Source organism: Oryctolagus cuniculus, chromosome 3 (genome assembly GCF_051225735.1).
Source record: "Oryctolagus cuniculus isolate XC-2025 breed Fujian yellow rabbit chromosome 3, ASM5122573v1, whole genome shotgun sequence".
Lineage (NCBI taxonomy): Eukaryota > Metazoa > Chordata > Mammalia > Lagomorpha > Leporidae > Oryctolagus > Oryctolagus cuniculus.
The window spans coordinates 108,250,319-108,266,937 of record NC_142869.1 but is presented as its reverse complement, the minus strand read 5'-3'; the positions used below and the strand labels follow the sequence as shown (position 1 = coordinate 108,266,937).

The 16,619-nt window shown below is 41.5% G+C and overlaps 1 protein-coding gene across 10 annotated transcripts in view; it reads right to left on the bottom strand.

Moving 5' to 3' along the window:
* The window catches only part of ZRANB3 (zinc finger RANBP2-type containing 3), a 294,900-nt gene that overhangs the window by 26,434 nt on the left and 251,847 nt on the right, over window positions 1-16,619 (bottom strand). For all 10 annotated transcript variants that reach the window (XM_070070994.2, XM_089329275.1, XM_070070993.2 and 7 more), the window contains 2 exons: window positions 6,477-6,891; window positions 2,573-2,764 (listed from right to left, as the gene is read on the bottom strand). In XM_070070994.2, coding sequence (XP_069927095.2) covers window positions 2,573-2,764; window positions 6,477-6,891 — 607 coding nt within the window. The remainder of the gene's footprint in view (window positions 1-2,572; window positions 2,765-6,476; window positions 6,892-16,619) is intronic.

Sequence of the window (16,619 nt, the reverse complement as noted above, 5' to 3'; positions counted from 1 at the left end):
ACCAGGAGGTGCATGCAGTGTTGTTACTATCCGTATTGACCTGAATTACCTTTAAAATGTCTTCAAATTGCTTTACTCTGATTTATTTGGTATTAAAATGAAAAGTAATCATGTATGACAAAATACTTGGATACAGAGCAGGAGAACACAATATGATAATAAAGACACAAATATGTATCACTAGAGGAATAATGAAAATTTCTTGTCTTTTGGCAGAAGAATCACTGAATGCTTCATGGGACCTAAGAAAAGGAGATCCCTGCAAGTAGAGGAGGCTGTCTTATATTTGGTAACTGAGATGTGCAAAAGGGTTGCCTATTACAGGCCGTGCAATGCTACTCAAGCCCAAAGAAAGTGTCAAATCCTTCAGAACTGGAGAAAGAAGTGTCAAAGCCACACAGAGTGGTATGGCCTGGGCCGTCTTTAGGTATTGAATTGTGGTTTAATTAGCAGAGGTTATTTTTCTTCCTTTTTAAATTGTACCTCAAGTAAGTACAGCTATTGTCAATGTGTCTTCAGATTTGAAAAACTAGGGATTAATGCTTAAAGATCAGAAGTTATTCTCAGATAAAAAGAATTATAACAGCAAGTCCAAATCAGTCAATAATCATTGCAGGTAGCTAACAGCTACATTGGGGAACATATCTCTCTTTTCAGTGCTTCCATGAAGTAGAAGTTAATGGTTCAAAACTATAAATGGTGCAAATTTTGATGATACAAGCATCTTTCCAGACTCCTAGAATTCTACTCAGAACAAAACTACAATTCCCTCTGGTTCTAAAAGAGCTAATGTAGACAGAATAACCATTTAACATCGAGCACCTCCTTTGTTTTCTTTCTGCTTGTTTTTCATGGAAATCCTCATTAGCGGGAAGATGGGAAGCATTATCTCACGTGGAGTTCTCAGCTCAATGAGCTGAAAAGTTTAAAAAAAAATGGAAGCAGGAATAGGTATGAGGGAAATGTTGCCATTGACTGGAATCAATTAGGCCGATGCAAAATTACCAGCACAACAGAATTTCTAAAAGCTCAATGATTTTTAAAAAGTATTTGTAAATACAAGCTAATATCTTACATATGTCTTTACCAAATGACAACAGCTAATATTTCCTTGTCATAGATGAAGATCTCATAGTCCAGTGGATAGCAGTAGCCAGCTGTTGATTCCCAGTCTGATGTTGAATTCACTGTGCCTATAACTGTGTCCTATAACCAGAGCTTCATCAGCTCTTAAAGGTATTTTCACAGCTGGAACAAGAAAACTGGAGTCACAAAGACTCCATGGGAGTCTATACTATCTACGTAAAGGCTATGAAAATTAACAGACCTGAACTGGGCCCACTCCAAGGTATTCTTTAGGTAGACCTTGAGGAATCAGAGGGAAAGAAGGCTAAGAGAAGATGCAAGAAGGATGCCTGGGGCTTGAAATCCCCAAGTGAACATCTGATTTTAAAGTTGCTTGATGCCAAATTGTATCACTGTTTAATAATAACTAATTCAGAAGAAAAATTTCAAGAGTCTCATCCCAACAGTTTTGGGTTTGTTTTTATTACTTTCTGTTTGGTGAATTCTTTATTTAGTAGAGCCTTTGACTATAATGCAAATTAAAAATGTTATCTCAAAACAAATAAATAAGATGTTAAGCTAAGAAAAAAAAAAAAAAGACTATCAAGCTATAGGTAACTATGGGCACTAATGAATAACAAGGACAATGACCAGAAACTATTCATAGTCTTGCAGGCTGGCCCATGAAAGACAGTGATGTACGACACACAGGCTGGTACTTGCTAACCACCACAGTTATAAATAATGAGTGGAATCAACCAAAAAGTAAATAAATCTGAAACACTACATGGTTGGCTCCAAATACAGTCATGATTCATGTCTTGACATTATGTTCCTTAAAAACTTTTTCTCAAGAATTAAAAAAAGTGCCAATTAAGTATAGCCATTTAAAAAAATAAAAACTGTGTAAAAGAGTAATGATTTGTTACATGACTACTAATAATTTGTCAATCTTGACTATTTTGTCTAAAAGCACCTCCCAAATATCAAAACAACAGCCTTGCTGTGTGAATGGGTGAGGCTTGGTTGAGGCTGGGCAAAAGGCCTGGTGGCAGCACATGCAGCTATTTATCAGTTCTGCTCTGTGTATTACATCTCAATGCCAGCAACACACTCAGCCCTCCCAGCCATCTGCTGTCTAAGTATGCAGTTACAAACGGTAGGTATTTTTAATACACATGGGAATAAAAAGGGCCCCAAACAAGGCAGAGGTTGCAATTCTAATAACAGTATTATGTTCAAAAATACATGGTCATTAAGAGGGGATTTCAAAATGTCTGCAGAAAATGGCATCAAAAGATGAGTTTGGGTGCAAAAATTTTTTGAATTCATGCATTTTTTAACTACAATATGCATTTTCCAGGAGCTTTCTGATGATTCCTTGTATGCCTGGATTTCAAAATTCTTTTGCACCAAAATAAATTTATCTTTTAATTCCACTTTCCATGAGCTTTTTGAAATACCTTCTTATTTGGTTGCCGAAAATGGAAACAGGCCTTCCTGTTACCTGGCTGGAGTGCGAGTCCTTCTGGTCCCTCAAGGTTGGAAGTTTTCTCCTTACTCTCGGTCAACCACTCTTGGTTTGGCTGAGCACAGACTTGGTTTCCACAGTCAGAGCTAGCACGAACTTCTTCAGGTGGGTCTTTCTGACAATCAACTTTCTCATTTTTCTTTTCATCCTGGATATGGTTGAGGTTACCTAGTTGTAGAATTATTAAAATCAAATGAATAATTTACACTTAAAGCAAATTTTAAAAAAGTTACAGCTAGGTCTTATAAAAAGAAAAATGTTAATAACATTTGTTCACTTAATCAAAGCATTTATTGAGAACCTACTATCTACCTAATACACTCCAGGTGCAAGAGAGACAGCAAGGAGCAGGACAGGTCAGGCCCTGTTTGCTGGAGATTCCATTTAAATGGCAGAAGTTGACAATCAAGTATGTAAATAAACAAATAGAACCGTTTCTTTTTGTAAGAAAAGTGGGGTGCTGAGAAGGCATTAATAAGCGCAAGTTGCTGAGGCCAAGCTCTCAAAGGCGTCTCATTGAAGCTAAGAGCTCTTCATGAATCGAGGACGTTTGACCCAGGGGTCTATAAATTTTTTTTAAGATTTATTTATTTATTTATTTGAAAGGCAGAGTTACAGAGAAAGAGAGAGGCAGAAGCAGAGAAGTCTTCCATCCTCTGGTTTACTCCCCAGAAGGCCGCAGCTGGGCCGATCCGAAACCAGAAGCCAGTAGCTACTTCTGGGTCTCCCATGTGGGTGCAGGGGCCCAACTACTTAGAGCATCTTCTACTGCTTTCCTAGGTCATAGCAGAGAGCTGGATCAGAAGTGGAGCAGCCAGGACTCGAACCAGCAACCATACGGGATGCTGGCACTGCAGGCGGCAGCTTTACCTGCTATACCACAGTACCAGCTCTGACATAAATCTTTGGAAAGAAAAAAATAAATGAAATATTGGTACATATGACATATAGCCTCTCTTTGTCACTGTGCCTTTCAAGTAAACAAATAATAGATCTTAAAAAAAATTCATAGAATACCAATTGGTTCATCTGTAAATATGGTAATCTTGGTTCTAAAGGGATATCTGGTGAATATTGATCAAGCCCAAACTGGTACATGTTGCTATAAAAATCAATAAAACTCTAACTATCCACCACTTTGATGGATGTATTGGAATAGGAAAAAAGGTATGTGGAGCATGGTGTGGAAAGAGCTAACATTTTATCTTCCATATTGAGAAGCCAATTGATGACAGCTAAAATTATAGAGCAAGCTGGTTCAGAAGTGGAGCAGTCAGATCTTGTACCGGCGCCCATATGGGATGCCAGCATTGCAGGCAGCAGCCTTACCCGCAAAGCCACAACGCTGGCCCTGGGGTCTATATTCTTGAGTTAGGTTCTAAATGAAATGGAAGACATTAGAGAGCTTTAGTCAAAGGAATAATAATGATCTAAAGGACCAGCCTGCCTACAGTGCAGAGCGATCACAACAAGGGAGACTATCTGGAGGGTCCAGGGGTCCGTCTGAAAGATGAGGGAGGCTTCTCAGCAGGACGGGAGCCATCAAGTAAAAACAGTTGGAAACAAGATTTATTCTGTAAGTTGTTAGATGGATCTAGTGTGGGAGGTGAGGAAATCAAGGATACTGCTGAGGTTTTTAGCATGATATAGGGAAGACTGGAAGGGAGAAGATTGGGTGTTAGATATGGTGGTGGTGATGAATCAAGAATTCTATTTTGGAAATGTTAAGCTGGAAGTTCCCACCAGACATCCACAGAGAGATGTTACGCAGGCCATGGGATACATCTGCAATTCAACTGAGAAAGATTAAGCTGAACAATATGAGTTATTAGACATTTAGGATAAACTGTAGATATTAAGAACAAAGCACAATGTTACATATTGACAAATACTAGCATTCAACACACTATATAAAATTTTCTCTAATAGTCTAGAGATTACATTTGCAACCTTTATAGACTGTTAACATTCTAATGCTGTTCCTTGAATTTTTCAGATTCTACCTTTTTCTCAAAGTGCTAGATGAGAAGCATTATTTAAAAATTTAGATGAATTAAAATTAATTCTGATTTTCAGTACTTTTGGGGTATACCCATATTAAGGTTAGAATCATTAAACCAAAATGTAGTAAAAAAATCTAATAATTATGATTTTTTTTTATTTATTTTTTTTATTTTTGACAGGCAGAGTGGACAGTGAGAGAGAGAGACAGAGAGAAAGGTCTTCCTTTTGCCGTTGGTTCACCCTCCAATGGCCGCCGCTGCAGCCGGCGCACCGCGCTGATCCGATGGCAGGAGCCAGGATCCAGGTGCTTTTCCTGGTCTCCCATGGGGTGCAGGGCCCAAGCACTTGGGCCATCCTCCACTGCACTCCCTGGCCATAGCAGAGAGCTGGCCTGGAAGAGGGGCAACCGGGACAGAATCCGGCACCCCGACCGGGACTAGAACCCGGTGTGCCGGCGCCGCAAGGTGGAGGATTAGCCTATTGAGCCACGGCGCCGGCCCAATAATTATGATTTTTAAATACAATAATGTTGCTGCTACTTAGGATATTTCTCTCACATCAGATGGTTTTATATTCACAAAAGGTTGTTGTTTTTTAAGTTTCTTGACAGGTTGCTTATTAAATAATCATGGACTCAGGAACTATCATTGTTGCTCTTGGTAATTCAAATGAAAAATCAGAAATATGAAACCCATATCAAACTATAATTTTCGTTGCTAAATCACTTGATATGTTTAATAGGAACTCACATTTTATAGTTATATCTTATTTTTTCTGTAGTAGTGGGGAATTGCATGAGATCATGCTAATTGTGACAGAGATGTTATATGGAATAAGCTTGTGGTTATAATCTAGTTCATAGAAAACAGGTGCATACATTACAAATAAAACCATCCAGATGGCGAACCTGTCAATTTTCGTAGCAGCACTCAGAAGTGGAAGAGGAAAGCCTTAGTCCTGATTACATTTCCCTTCAGATCAAAACTAAGAGAAAAAGCAAGGCTGGTGGGCAGGAATTGCAATATTATGATTTATACCTTAGTTGAATTTCGGTCAAAATCAATATTCTCACAAATTAATGTATGATGCAAAATTTGATTTGAAGAATTAGTACCATTGATAAAAAGAGAGGAGTACTTCTAGTTTTCCAAACTGCTAACTTGGCATCTTCTATTACCATAAAAATGCTTTCTAAAATTGGGAAAAAAACACTAATGCTCTTTTTCTTATGACAACCAGGGGTATTAAAAATCATTTGAGAATCTAAACAGCAGAAAATGGTATGTCAAACTATAAAAACATAATTGAGATATGTTTATGATTTTGATCCTCAAAACAATATTTTAGAAAAGAATAAACTTACAAAACAGACATCAAATTGGTTCTTAAAAGATCTATAGAGGAATTTTTATGATTTTCCAAGTGAAAAGGAAAATAGGGCACAATTCTACTGACTGGGTAAAGAAGCCACAATGAATTATTTTGCTATTTAAACATAAAAATAATCCATAATTTCCTTAAAAACAAGTATTATCTACAGAGCAAGGAAAACAGCAGGTCTCTGACTATAAGGCATATTTGCTGCCATAGCAACAGAGCTTCTATTCCTGCCCACTGAATTCACATCCTGCTGACATTAATCAGAAATGTCCATTTGTGCCAAATTAATGTCATATCACACACACTTGTGGATATACATTCTTTACAGAACTGGGAGTTTTTCACATTCCACAAAGGATAAATTCACAGTCTTGACTATGTGAAGTTCCTACTCCTGTTTTAAAAGCTAAAGCCAGTGCTGAGTCACACTAACCTTTGGCAACAGTAGGTAACAGATTATCTGACCAACTTCCATGGACACCTTCCCAGGACTCACCAGCTCTGCCTTTGGGGTTCTCGCACATTTCACAATAAGGTAGCACTGCATTATTGATATAGGTGCAGAAACCACACTGCCAGTCTTTTCCAGGAAGGGATGTCTCGGTTGACTGGAACTTGGCCTTGTGGACACCTTCCATGAGTGGAGCTCTGGTTTGTCTGGACCCTGTTGGCTTCTCCTCCGGGGGACTGCCACAGTCATTGGTGGTGACCAATTTCAATTTTTTAGCTTCAGGTTCAAAATGACTTTCACAATCAGAGATATCTCTTGCAGCTCTTTCTCTGGGGTCCGACGCTGCTACCGTATTTTTCTCCTGGAGTATCCCTGATTCATCACTGGAGGACACCAGCTGTCCTTCTTTACGTTTCGGTAAAAAGAATGATCGAATATCATGCTGTTTTTCTTTTTCAAACTAGGGAAAACAGAGTTAGCAAAATCAGAAGCACTCTAATATGTTTCTTTTTTTTTAAAAAAAAAAGATTTATTTATTTGAGAGTAACAGTTAGAGATAGAGAGAGGGAAAAACAGGAAGAGAAGTCTTCTATCTGGTTCACTTCCCATATGGCTGCAATGGCTGATCTGAAGCCAGGAGTCAGGAATTTTCTCCCAGTCTTCCACGCTGGGCCATCTTCTACTACTTTCCCAGACCATAGCAGAGAGCTGGATTGGTTCTTAAAAGATCTATAGAGGAGCAGCCGGGACTCGAACCAGTGCCCATATGGGATGCCAGCACTGCAGGCGCTGATCCCACACTCTAATATGGTCTTCCCAAATCAAAGAGCTTAACAAAATATTTTCAGTAACCATGTTGTCTTGTTCTTATATCGTTTTGGAAATGAATTCAATTAATTTGTGACTCTTCATAGACATATACATGCAGAATATCATTAACACATCCATGTACTTTGTAACATTCATGTAACTTTTTTCTTAGCACAATCTACGTAAATCAACTTATTTAATCTTCATGTCAGCTCTTTCAAGTAGGTACTAACATTCTCTCCAAGTTTCAGATGAAGAAATGGAAGCTTTACAGAGGTTAGGTAACTTGGCTAGAGATGTTACGTAATCAAAATATACTTCATAAGCTATCCGTCCTAGATGTATCTTAGGGAAAGGAGGAAACTGTATTTAAATATGTCAAGTCAATTAAGAACTCAGGGAGCAGGCATTTGGCCTAGCAGCTATACCACCTGTTCCACCTTGGAGTATCTGGGCTTGATTCCAGCTCTGACTCCTGACTCCAGCTTCCTACTAATGAAGACCCTGGGAGGAGGGGCAGTGACTCAAGTAACTGGGTTCCTGCCATCTATGTGAGGAAACCAGGATTAAGCTCCTTGCTCCTGGCTGCAGTTACGGCCCAGCCCTAGCTGATGCACGTATTTTGCTGTGTGTGTGGTGGTGGGGGGGGGGGTAAGCCAGCAGATGGGAGCTCTGTCTCTGTCTCTTTCCCTCTGCCTCTCAAATAAATACATTAAAATTTTTAAAAAGCCAGAAAAATGCTTTCACGTCCAAACTGTAAACACAGTGTTCATAAACAATGTTACTCACATTAAAACGCTTTCTGGACCAGGAATCTGTTCAAATACCATTGAAGATATTAATTAGGACAGTTCCTTTAACAGACACATTTTTTTTCTTTTTTTTTTTGACAGGCAGAGTGGACAGTGAGAGAGAGAGAGACAGAGAGAAAGGTCTTCCTTTGACGTTGGTTCACCCTCCAATGGCCGCCGCAGTGCACTGTGGCTGGCGCACCGCGCTGATCCGATGGCAGGAGCCAGGTGCTTCTCCTGGTCTCCCATGGGGTGCAGGGCCCAAGCACTTGGGCCATCCTCCACTGCACTCCCTGGCCACAGCAGAGAGCTGGCCTGGAAGAGGGGCAACCGGGACAGAATCCGGCGCCCCGACCGGGACTAGAACCCGGTGTGCCGGCGCCGCAAGGTGGAGGATTAGCCTAGTGAGCTGCGGCGCCGGCCTATTAACAGACACATTTTAACAATTACCTTGTTTTCAAAAAATATTTTTTGTTTAGAACAGTTACATCATTATCTCATGTTTTTTCATCTTTTTCCCATTGTGTAAATCTCAATTCCCTAATTAGAGGAAGTAGGATACCTATGTCTGGTGTTGATCAACTACCAGTTAAGGCAAATGAAAACTTAATTTTAGATCTGTCCTCCTAGGGGCTGAATTGGGACCTATGTTGGATACACACTGTGGTATTTTCAAAGATAGTCACATCAGTTCTAAACCCATCTCTCATGCTCTTCTCATAAGGGGACACTGACATACCTCCACTGAGGGAGGTGGGAGTCCATGCTCTTCTTCCATAAACCTGGGTGGATCTTTTTAACTGTCCACCCAACAGAATGAAGTTGAAGTGATAACGATGATTTCTCAGACCAGGCTGTTGAAGGTAATATGGCTTCCACTTAGCTGAAACTCTGTTTCTCTCTCTCTCTCTCTCTCCTCCCTCCCATCCCCTCCCTCCCTCCCTACGTCACTCTCTTGGAATGATTGCCTTTGGAATCTAGCCACCATACTGTGCGGAAGCCCAGGTCCCATGGGTATTCTAGTTGCCAGCCACAGTAAGACCTAGGTGACAGCCAGCATCATGAGAGTGAACAAGCCTTTAGATATTTCTGGACCAGAGCCTGGAAGTCTTCCAGGAAAGGCTCTACTTATCTTGGAGCAGACATACCATCCTTGCTGTCCCCTGATTGAATCCTGCACCCACAGAAGCCAAAAAAAATAATATATGGCTATTGTTTTTTTTTTTTTTTTTTTTTTTAACAGGCAGAGTTAGAGAGAGAGAGAGAGAGACAGAAAGGTCTTCCTTTGCCGTTGGTTCACCCCCCAAATGGCTGCTACAGCCAGCGCACTGCGCCGATCCGAAGCTGAGAGCCAGGTGCTTCCTCCTGGTCTCCCATGGGGTGCAGGGCCCAAGCACTTGGGCCATCCTCCACTGCCTTCCCGGGCCACAGCAGAGAGCTGACCTGGAAGAGGGGCAACCGGGACAGAATCCGGCGCCCCGACCGGGACTAGAACCCGGTGTGCCAGCGCCACAGGCGGAGGATTTGTCTAGCAAGCCATGGCACCGGCCCTACTATTGTTGTTTTAAGACACTAAATTTTGGAGCAATTTGTTATGGAGCAATAGTTAACTAATACAGATATTGTAGATAATGATAGAAAAATACCATCTACCATAAAGAGATATTTTGCCTAATGAATCTTATCTGTACTTCTTAGTAGTACAACATAAGAAAGATACAGCAGATTCATAGAGACAGAAAAATCAGAGGTTACCAAGGGCTGGGGGAAATGGGAAATGGGGACTTGGTACCAAATGATTATGCAGCCTTTGGGGTAATGATTCGGAAATAGCGGTGATGGTGGCACAATATTGTGAACCACTGAATTATATACCTAACATGGTAAATTTTATGTCACCACACAAATAATTTCCAAAAAATGAAAGAGAGTAAGAAAGGAAAAAGAAAGGAGGAAGGAATGAAGAAAGGAGGGAAGGGAAAATTAGGCGCGCACGCATGTGTGTGTGTGTGCGTGCGTGCGTGTGTGTGTGTGTTATGTATAATCACAGGGAACAAGCTGTCCCCCACTCCTCCACCCTAATAACGCAAAACTCTTGTTCTGAATGGCTGTTATTTATACATTCTTGTATACCATGAAAGTTACCTAAATAGTCGTGGAAGTTCCAGAATTTAGATAAAAATATAAAGAATGAAATCATTACCCACAAGGCAAAGATTTTAAAATAGTGCATGAGGGAAAGTCTAAAAGGGCAGAGGAAAGCACAGGGAAAGCAGAGAGTGTAGCAGACTGGTGGAGCTTATTTTTTCTTTCTTTTGTTTTAAAAGGTAGCAAAGACAGTCAAACACTTAAAGTAAATGTTCTATTCCATACAATAAAAGTGCAAAGAGAGCTAGAAGGACTTTGAAAATATGAGCAAATAATTGGCAACATAAACAAATTCCATCTGGTATTTCTAGTTAAACTGCTGATTTTAAAAGGGAGGTAAACTTCCTGAGGCCTTCCTGTCTGGAAATGAGTTGTTTTTGCCTTGATTCTCCTCAAATCTTTATTTAAAAAAAAAAAAAAAAATGAGGCCAGCGCCGCAGCTCACTAGGCTAATCCTCCACCTTGCGGCGCCAGCACACCGGGTTCTAGTCCCGGTCGGGGCGCCGGATTCTGTCCCGGTTGCCCCTCTTCCAGGCCAGCACTCTGCTGTGGCCAGGGAGTGCAGTGGAGGATGGCCCAGGTGCTTGGGCCCTGCACCCGCATGGGAGACCAGGAGAAGCACCTGGCTCCTGCCATCGGATCAGCGCAGTGCGCCAGCCACAGCGCACTGCGGCGGCCATTGGAGTGTGAACCAACGTCAAAGGAAGACCTTTCTCTCTGTCTCTCTCTCTCACTGTCCACTCTGCCTGTCAAAAAAAAAAAAAAAAAAAAGCCTGGCAATGTGGTCCAGAGGGTTGGGCTGCTCCATGCAATGTCAGCTTCCCATATCTGAGGGCTGCTTCGAGTTCCAGCTAGTCTGCTTCCAAATCAGCTCCCTGCTGATGTTCCTGGGGAGGCAGCGAAAAAATTTCCCAAGTGCTTGGGCCCCTGGCACCCATGTGGGAGACCTGGATGGTGCTCCTGTTTCCTGGCTTCACCCTGGCTCAGCCCTGGCTGTTGTGGCCATTTGGGGAGTAAACCAGTAGATGGAGGACCTCTCTCTCTCTCTCTCTCTCTCTCTCTCTTTCTCTCTCTCTTCTGACCCATCACTCTACCTTTCAAATAAATCCATTTAAAAAAATTTTAAAAACTTATTTATTTAAAAGGCAGAGCATCAGATAGAGGAGGTGGAGAGAGGGCGAGGGAGAGAGGGAGAGAGGGAGAGAGGGAGAGAGGGAGAGAGAGCGATCCTCTATCCTTCAGTTCGTGCCTTGTGCCATTTCCGCTGCCTTTTCAGGCACATTTAGCTGGAAGCTGCAGTGGAAGTGGGGCAGCAAGGACCTCAATCAACACTCCAAAGTAGGATGCTTGTGTTGACAGTGGTGGCTTAACACACTCCGCTACAACATTAGTCTCTCCTCAAATCTTTGAAGACGTTGCTGTTTGTTCAAACATCTGATGTTGCTGACCATGTTCCTTTGTAGGTTGAAACTTTTAGTTTCAGAGGCTTTTAGCAACTTCTCTGTTGTTCTAAAATTTCATAATGACCTATATCTATGTATCTACATTTATTTGCCTTAAAAATCCTGCTCAGCATCCAGAATATCTTATTAATTTTGAATAATACTAATTATCTTTCACTCTTGGGGATTTATTATTTTTTGATAGTTTTTTCCTCTTCATTTTATCTTCTCTTTTTCTGGAATTCTTGTCAGCAGAACGCTAGACCTAGATACTTACGTCTTATCTTTTACTTTCATATTTTCCTTCTTTGCGTCTTTTTATCCTCTACATTACTGGAATTTTCCTTTATCTTTCAACCTTTCTATAGAATTATTTTAGTTTGGCAGTCTTATTTTTAACATCTAAAAGTTCCTTCTTGTTCCCTGTTTCTTTTACACAGTATTTTAATTTTATTTATATTTGCAGTATCATCTCAAATCTGAAGCCACTAATTTGAGTTTTTAAAAAATTAACATCGGCGGCAGGCATTTGGCCTAGTGGTTGGTATGCCTGTTTCATATGGGAGTGCCTAGGTTTTTTTTTTTTCTTTAAGGTTTATTTTATTTATTTGAAAGTCAGAGTTACATACACAGAGAAGGAAAGGTCCTCCATTCACTGGTTCACTCCCCAACTGGCTGCAACAGCCGGAGCTGCCCGATCCAAAGCCAGGAGCCAGGAGTTTTTCCTGGTCTCCCATGCGGGTACAGGGGCCCAAGGACTTGGGCCAGCTTCTACTGCTTTCCCAGGCCACAGCAGAGAGCTAGATCAGAAGTGGAGCAGCTGGAACTTGAACCAGCTCCCATATGGAATACCAGTACTGCAGGCAGCAGCTTTACCTGCTATGCCACAGTGCGAGCCCCAATGTCTAGGTTTAATTACTAGCATTAGCTCCTGATTCCAGCTTCATGCTAATGTGTACCCCTGGAGGCAGCAGGTGGTCAGTAGCTGGGCTCCTGCTACCCATGTGAAAGACCTAGACTGAGTTTCTAGCTCAGGGCTTTGGCTTCCTGGCTAAGGTGTGATTTGGTCAGTGAACCAGCAGAGGAATCTCACGCTCTTGCTGTCTCTCTAAAAAAAAAGAAAAAAAGAAAAAAAAAAGTTTTCAGGAGCAATTTTTGTATTGGCTGACTTTTGTTCACCATTTTGTGCTACAGATTCTGTCCTCAAATGTCCAATGACCCTTGGCTGCCCTTCCGTGTCCAAGAATGAGGAACAGGAGGGTTGTCTGGGAACTCAGGATACACAGTGTTCTCCACCAAGAAGATTTGACAGGATTCACTGACTGAATGTGAGGGGTGTGGGAGATGCTGTGGTCCAGAGTGGTCCTAGATTTCTAACATGGTAGGGATGATATTTTCAGTTACTGCAATAGGGACTACAGGAAGCAAAACAGGTTCATCATAAGGCAGAGATGAGAAAGGAAGGAAGTTCAGCCTAAGACATGTGTAAGAACTGGGAGATGCTAGAGTAGAGGATTTTGGGAAGCAGGTCTGGAGCCCATGAGAAGGAGGCACTTAAGTTAGACATCTGAGAACCAGGGACATACAGAAAGGAATAAGTCACAGGATTGGGTTTTACTTCTCTGTGGCAGTTGATGCTACTTATTCTATTGTTTTTATTTCTCTTCAGCTCATCACATTGTCTCTGCTTCTTTTGTATCCCTTTCTTGATTCACATGTTTGTTTTTGGTCTCTGTTTTTCACGTGAAAGGCTTCCCTTAATATCTGTTGGCTTTTTGTTGTCCATCCATATTTAAGAAAAAGATACTAAAATGTTATCAGAAGCTCCATGTGGGAGACTTAACTGTAGGTTCAACACTGTTTTGTTGGGCAATTCCTTTCAGTTTCGGTGAGTGTTTTCTTGGGCCAGTTTCCAGAGAACACATTGCTAGCTACCAGGGAGCTGATCAGAAAAAGGTGCTAAAGATTTCACCATTAATTAGGGAGACCTTCACTTTTTACTTGTTTTCAATTTAGTGCCTTCCTTATTGCCTCAATTGCCCCTCTTCCTAGACATACTTTAAAAATATTTTCAAGAGGAGCAAATAAAAGAAAACTGAGGTTAGTATGGCTGTATACATAAAATATACAATAGGCCTCTGTTACACACACTAAATAATGTTGAAATACCGTCAGAATCTTTTGTCTCATTCTGCATAAGAATTTGTTTCATAAAGACCCACCTCTCCAACTAAGAAATAAAACAAAGTTGTTTAAGATTTGTTAAAACAAAACAATCCCTTCCAACAAAACAGAACTAAAGAAAGCATCCTATAAGGAAAATTCTCAGGGACTTAAACTATCAGCCTTTGCAGTCAATCCTCTTAATTAAGCTATTTTTAAAGGAACTTTTTTTTTCTACACTATTTAAGCAATGACTAATTTTGGAAAATAGCATCTGAGAAATTCTCATTATATGCTAGGAGCAAGTTGAGAGGAAAGGTTAGCAGTGACTGACAGTAATCAGAAATTGATGCATACCTCCGCCATTATGGGAATTTACTAACAGTGTGTGGGAATAATAGGTACAGGTGCTGTTCTGAAACCACATGCCACTTGGGCAATAATAAATTGAGACTTTGGCATGTAAAATCCAGATAAGGAGGGAGGTAGGTGGATAGAAAATGATTTTAGTAATGTCATTAACCAAGGATGTGCTAATATAATTTTGGTACAAGGAGAGAGCAAGACCACCAAGGGCTTTAGATAATGTTACGATGGCTAAAGTGGACAGTGATGAATGTTGTCACAGACGTGAACCTTACAAGTTAGTGTCCTGGCCATGGGGCTGCCAGAAGCTAGAAGGCTTAACAAGGATGAAGGTTTTCTCTGAGGTAATTGGTCAGAAACCTGATCCATCTCATCAGTTATGCTTTGTGATTGTAGCGTCTGGGCGCTTGGGCAGAAGTTGGTTGATGAGGTTTCTGACATTTAGCAGGTATGACTGATAGAAAAACAAGTAAGAAAATCTCTCTGACACCTGCCAAAGATGCTGGCTGGGAACAGAGAAGGTTCACTGGCTTACTGAATATCAGTTCTTCATTTGGGGTCCATGGGATTTTATCACAGACCTTAGGTGGCTTCTGCGAGCCTGGGAAGCCACTGACATTGCCTTAAAACTCCAGTCTTCATTGTGCATTTGGAGGGAGTAGTCCTTTACTCTCTCCATAGCCTCAAAAGGATTCAGGATCCAGCCAGGGTTAAGAGATTAGGATAAAATATCTGATGATGGGGCCAGTGCTGTGGCACAGCGGGTTAAAGCCCTGGCCTGCGGCACTGACATCCCATATGGGCGCCTGTGCAAATCCTGGCTACTCCACTTCCAATCCAGCTCTCTCTATGGCCTGGGAAAGCAGTAGAAGATGGCCCAAGTCCTTGGGCCCCTGCACCCATGTGGGAGACTGGGAAAAGGCTCCTGGCTCCTGGCTCCGGATCAGCTCAGCTCTGGCCATTGTGGTCATTTGGGGAGTGAACCAGCAGATGGAAGACCTCTCTCTCTGGCTCAACCTCTCTCTGTAACTCTGTCTTTTGAATAAATAAATCTTGTAAAAAATCTGATGAAGACCTTGGGTTTTAATAGCTCCATTTCTTTCCTTACTTTTCTGCAGGTATTTTCGAGTTCATATGTGAATATACATGAGTGGTGAGGCTCTTTAAATATTTTAATTTACTATTTATTATTTGTAAAGGAGAGAGAGTGAGTGAGTGAGAGAGAGATAAATAGGAGGGAGGGATGGAGAGAAAGAACTCCCAGGGGTTGGTTCACTCCCCAAATGCTTGCACCAGCCGGGGCTGGGTCAGGCTGAAGCCAGGAGCCTGAGCTCAGTCCAGGTTTCCGACTTGGGTGGCAGGGACCCAAGCCATGGAGGCATCACCTGCTGACCCTGGGTGTGCATTAGCAGGAAGTTGGAACTGGAAGTAGGGCCAGGACTTAAACTCAGGCACTTGGATATGGGATGCAGCTCTCTCAAGTGGTGGCTTAACTGCTGTGTCAAATGTCTGCCCTCACTAAGGAAAACAAATACATGAATTCTTTTTCTTAAATGCTTCATAAAAATCTTTCTGGCTTCTCTCAAATAATAATTTTAAAACTGAAGAATACCAACACAGAGTGAGTGACTCTTGTGTAGTCATGGAATGTGAAAGTTGAGTTCATCTGTCTGTCACAGTAACTGGATTCTGAGCAGCTTCTCATAAGAGAATAAAGGACATGTGACATGTTCTCGTAGTCAAAAAGAGGGAGACCACCGATGAGGTGAGTAGAATAAAGCATTGCAATGGCTAGGAAATTACTTTGCTGGTACGACTCAATTTTTTTTTTTTTTTTTTTTTTTTTTTGACAGGCAGAGTGGATAGTGAGAGAGAGAGAGACAGAGAGAAAGGTCTTCCTTTTGCCGTTGGTTCACCCTCCAATGGCCACCGTGGCCGGCCCGCTGTGGCCGGCGCATCACGCTGATCCCAAGCCAGGAGCCAGGTACTTTTCCTGGTCTCCCATGCGGCTGCAGGGCCCAAGCACTTGGGCCATCCTCCACTGCACTCCCGGGCCACAGCAGAGAGCTGGCCTGGAAGAGGGGCAACTGGGACAGAATCCGGTACCCTGACCGAGACTAGAACCCGGTGTGCTGGCGCCGCAAGGCGGAGGATTAGCCTATTGAGCCATGGTGCCTGCCTTGACTCAAATATTATATGCATCAGCTTAAAACAAAAGAAATTATCTTTGATGCTTTGAGATGGAGACATATCACAATCAATTCACTATGGTGATTCCAACAAGCGTTTGGCTGGTTAATCAAAGAACAAAGTGACTATTAACAAGAAACTGACATATAGACACAGATGCTAGATATAAATGCAAAATTTCTATATTAATAAGATGCTTCTGATGACTCCTCTGCTTTCCTCTTTCAATAAGTTAATTTTTCATGGAGTGTTAAATTAAAAAAAAAATTTTTTTTGAG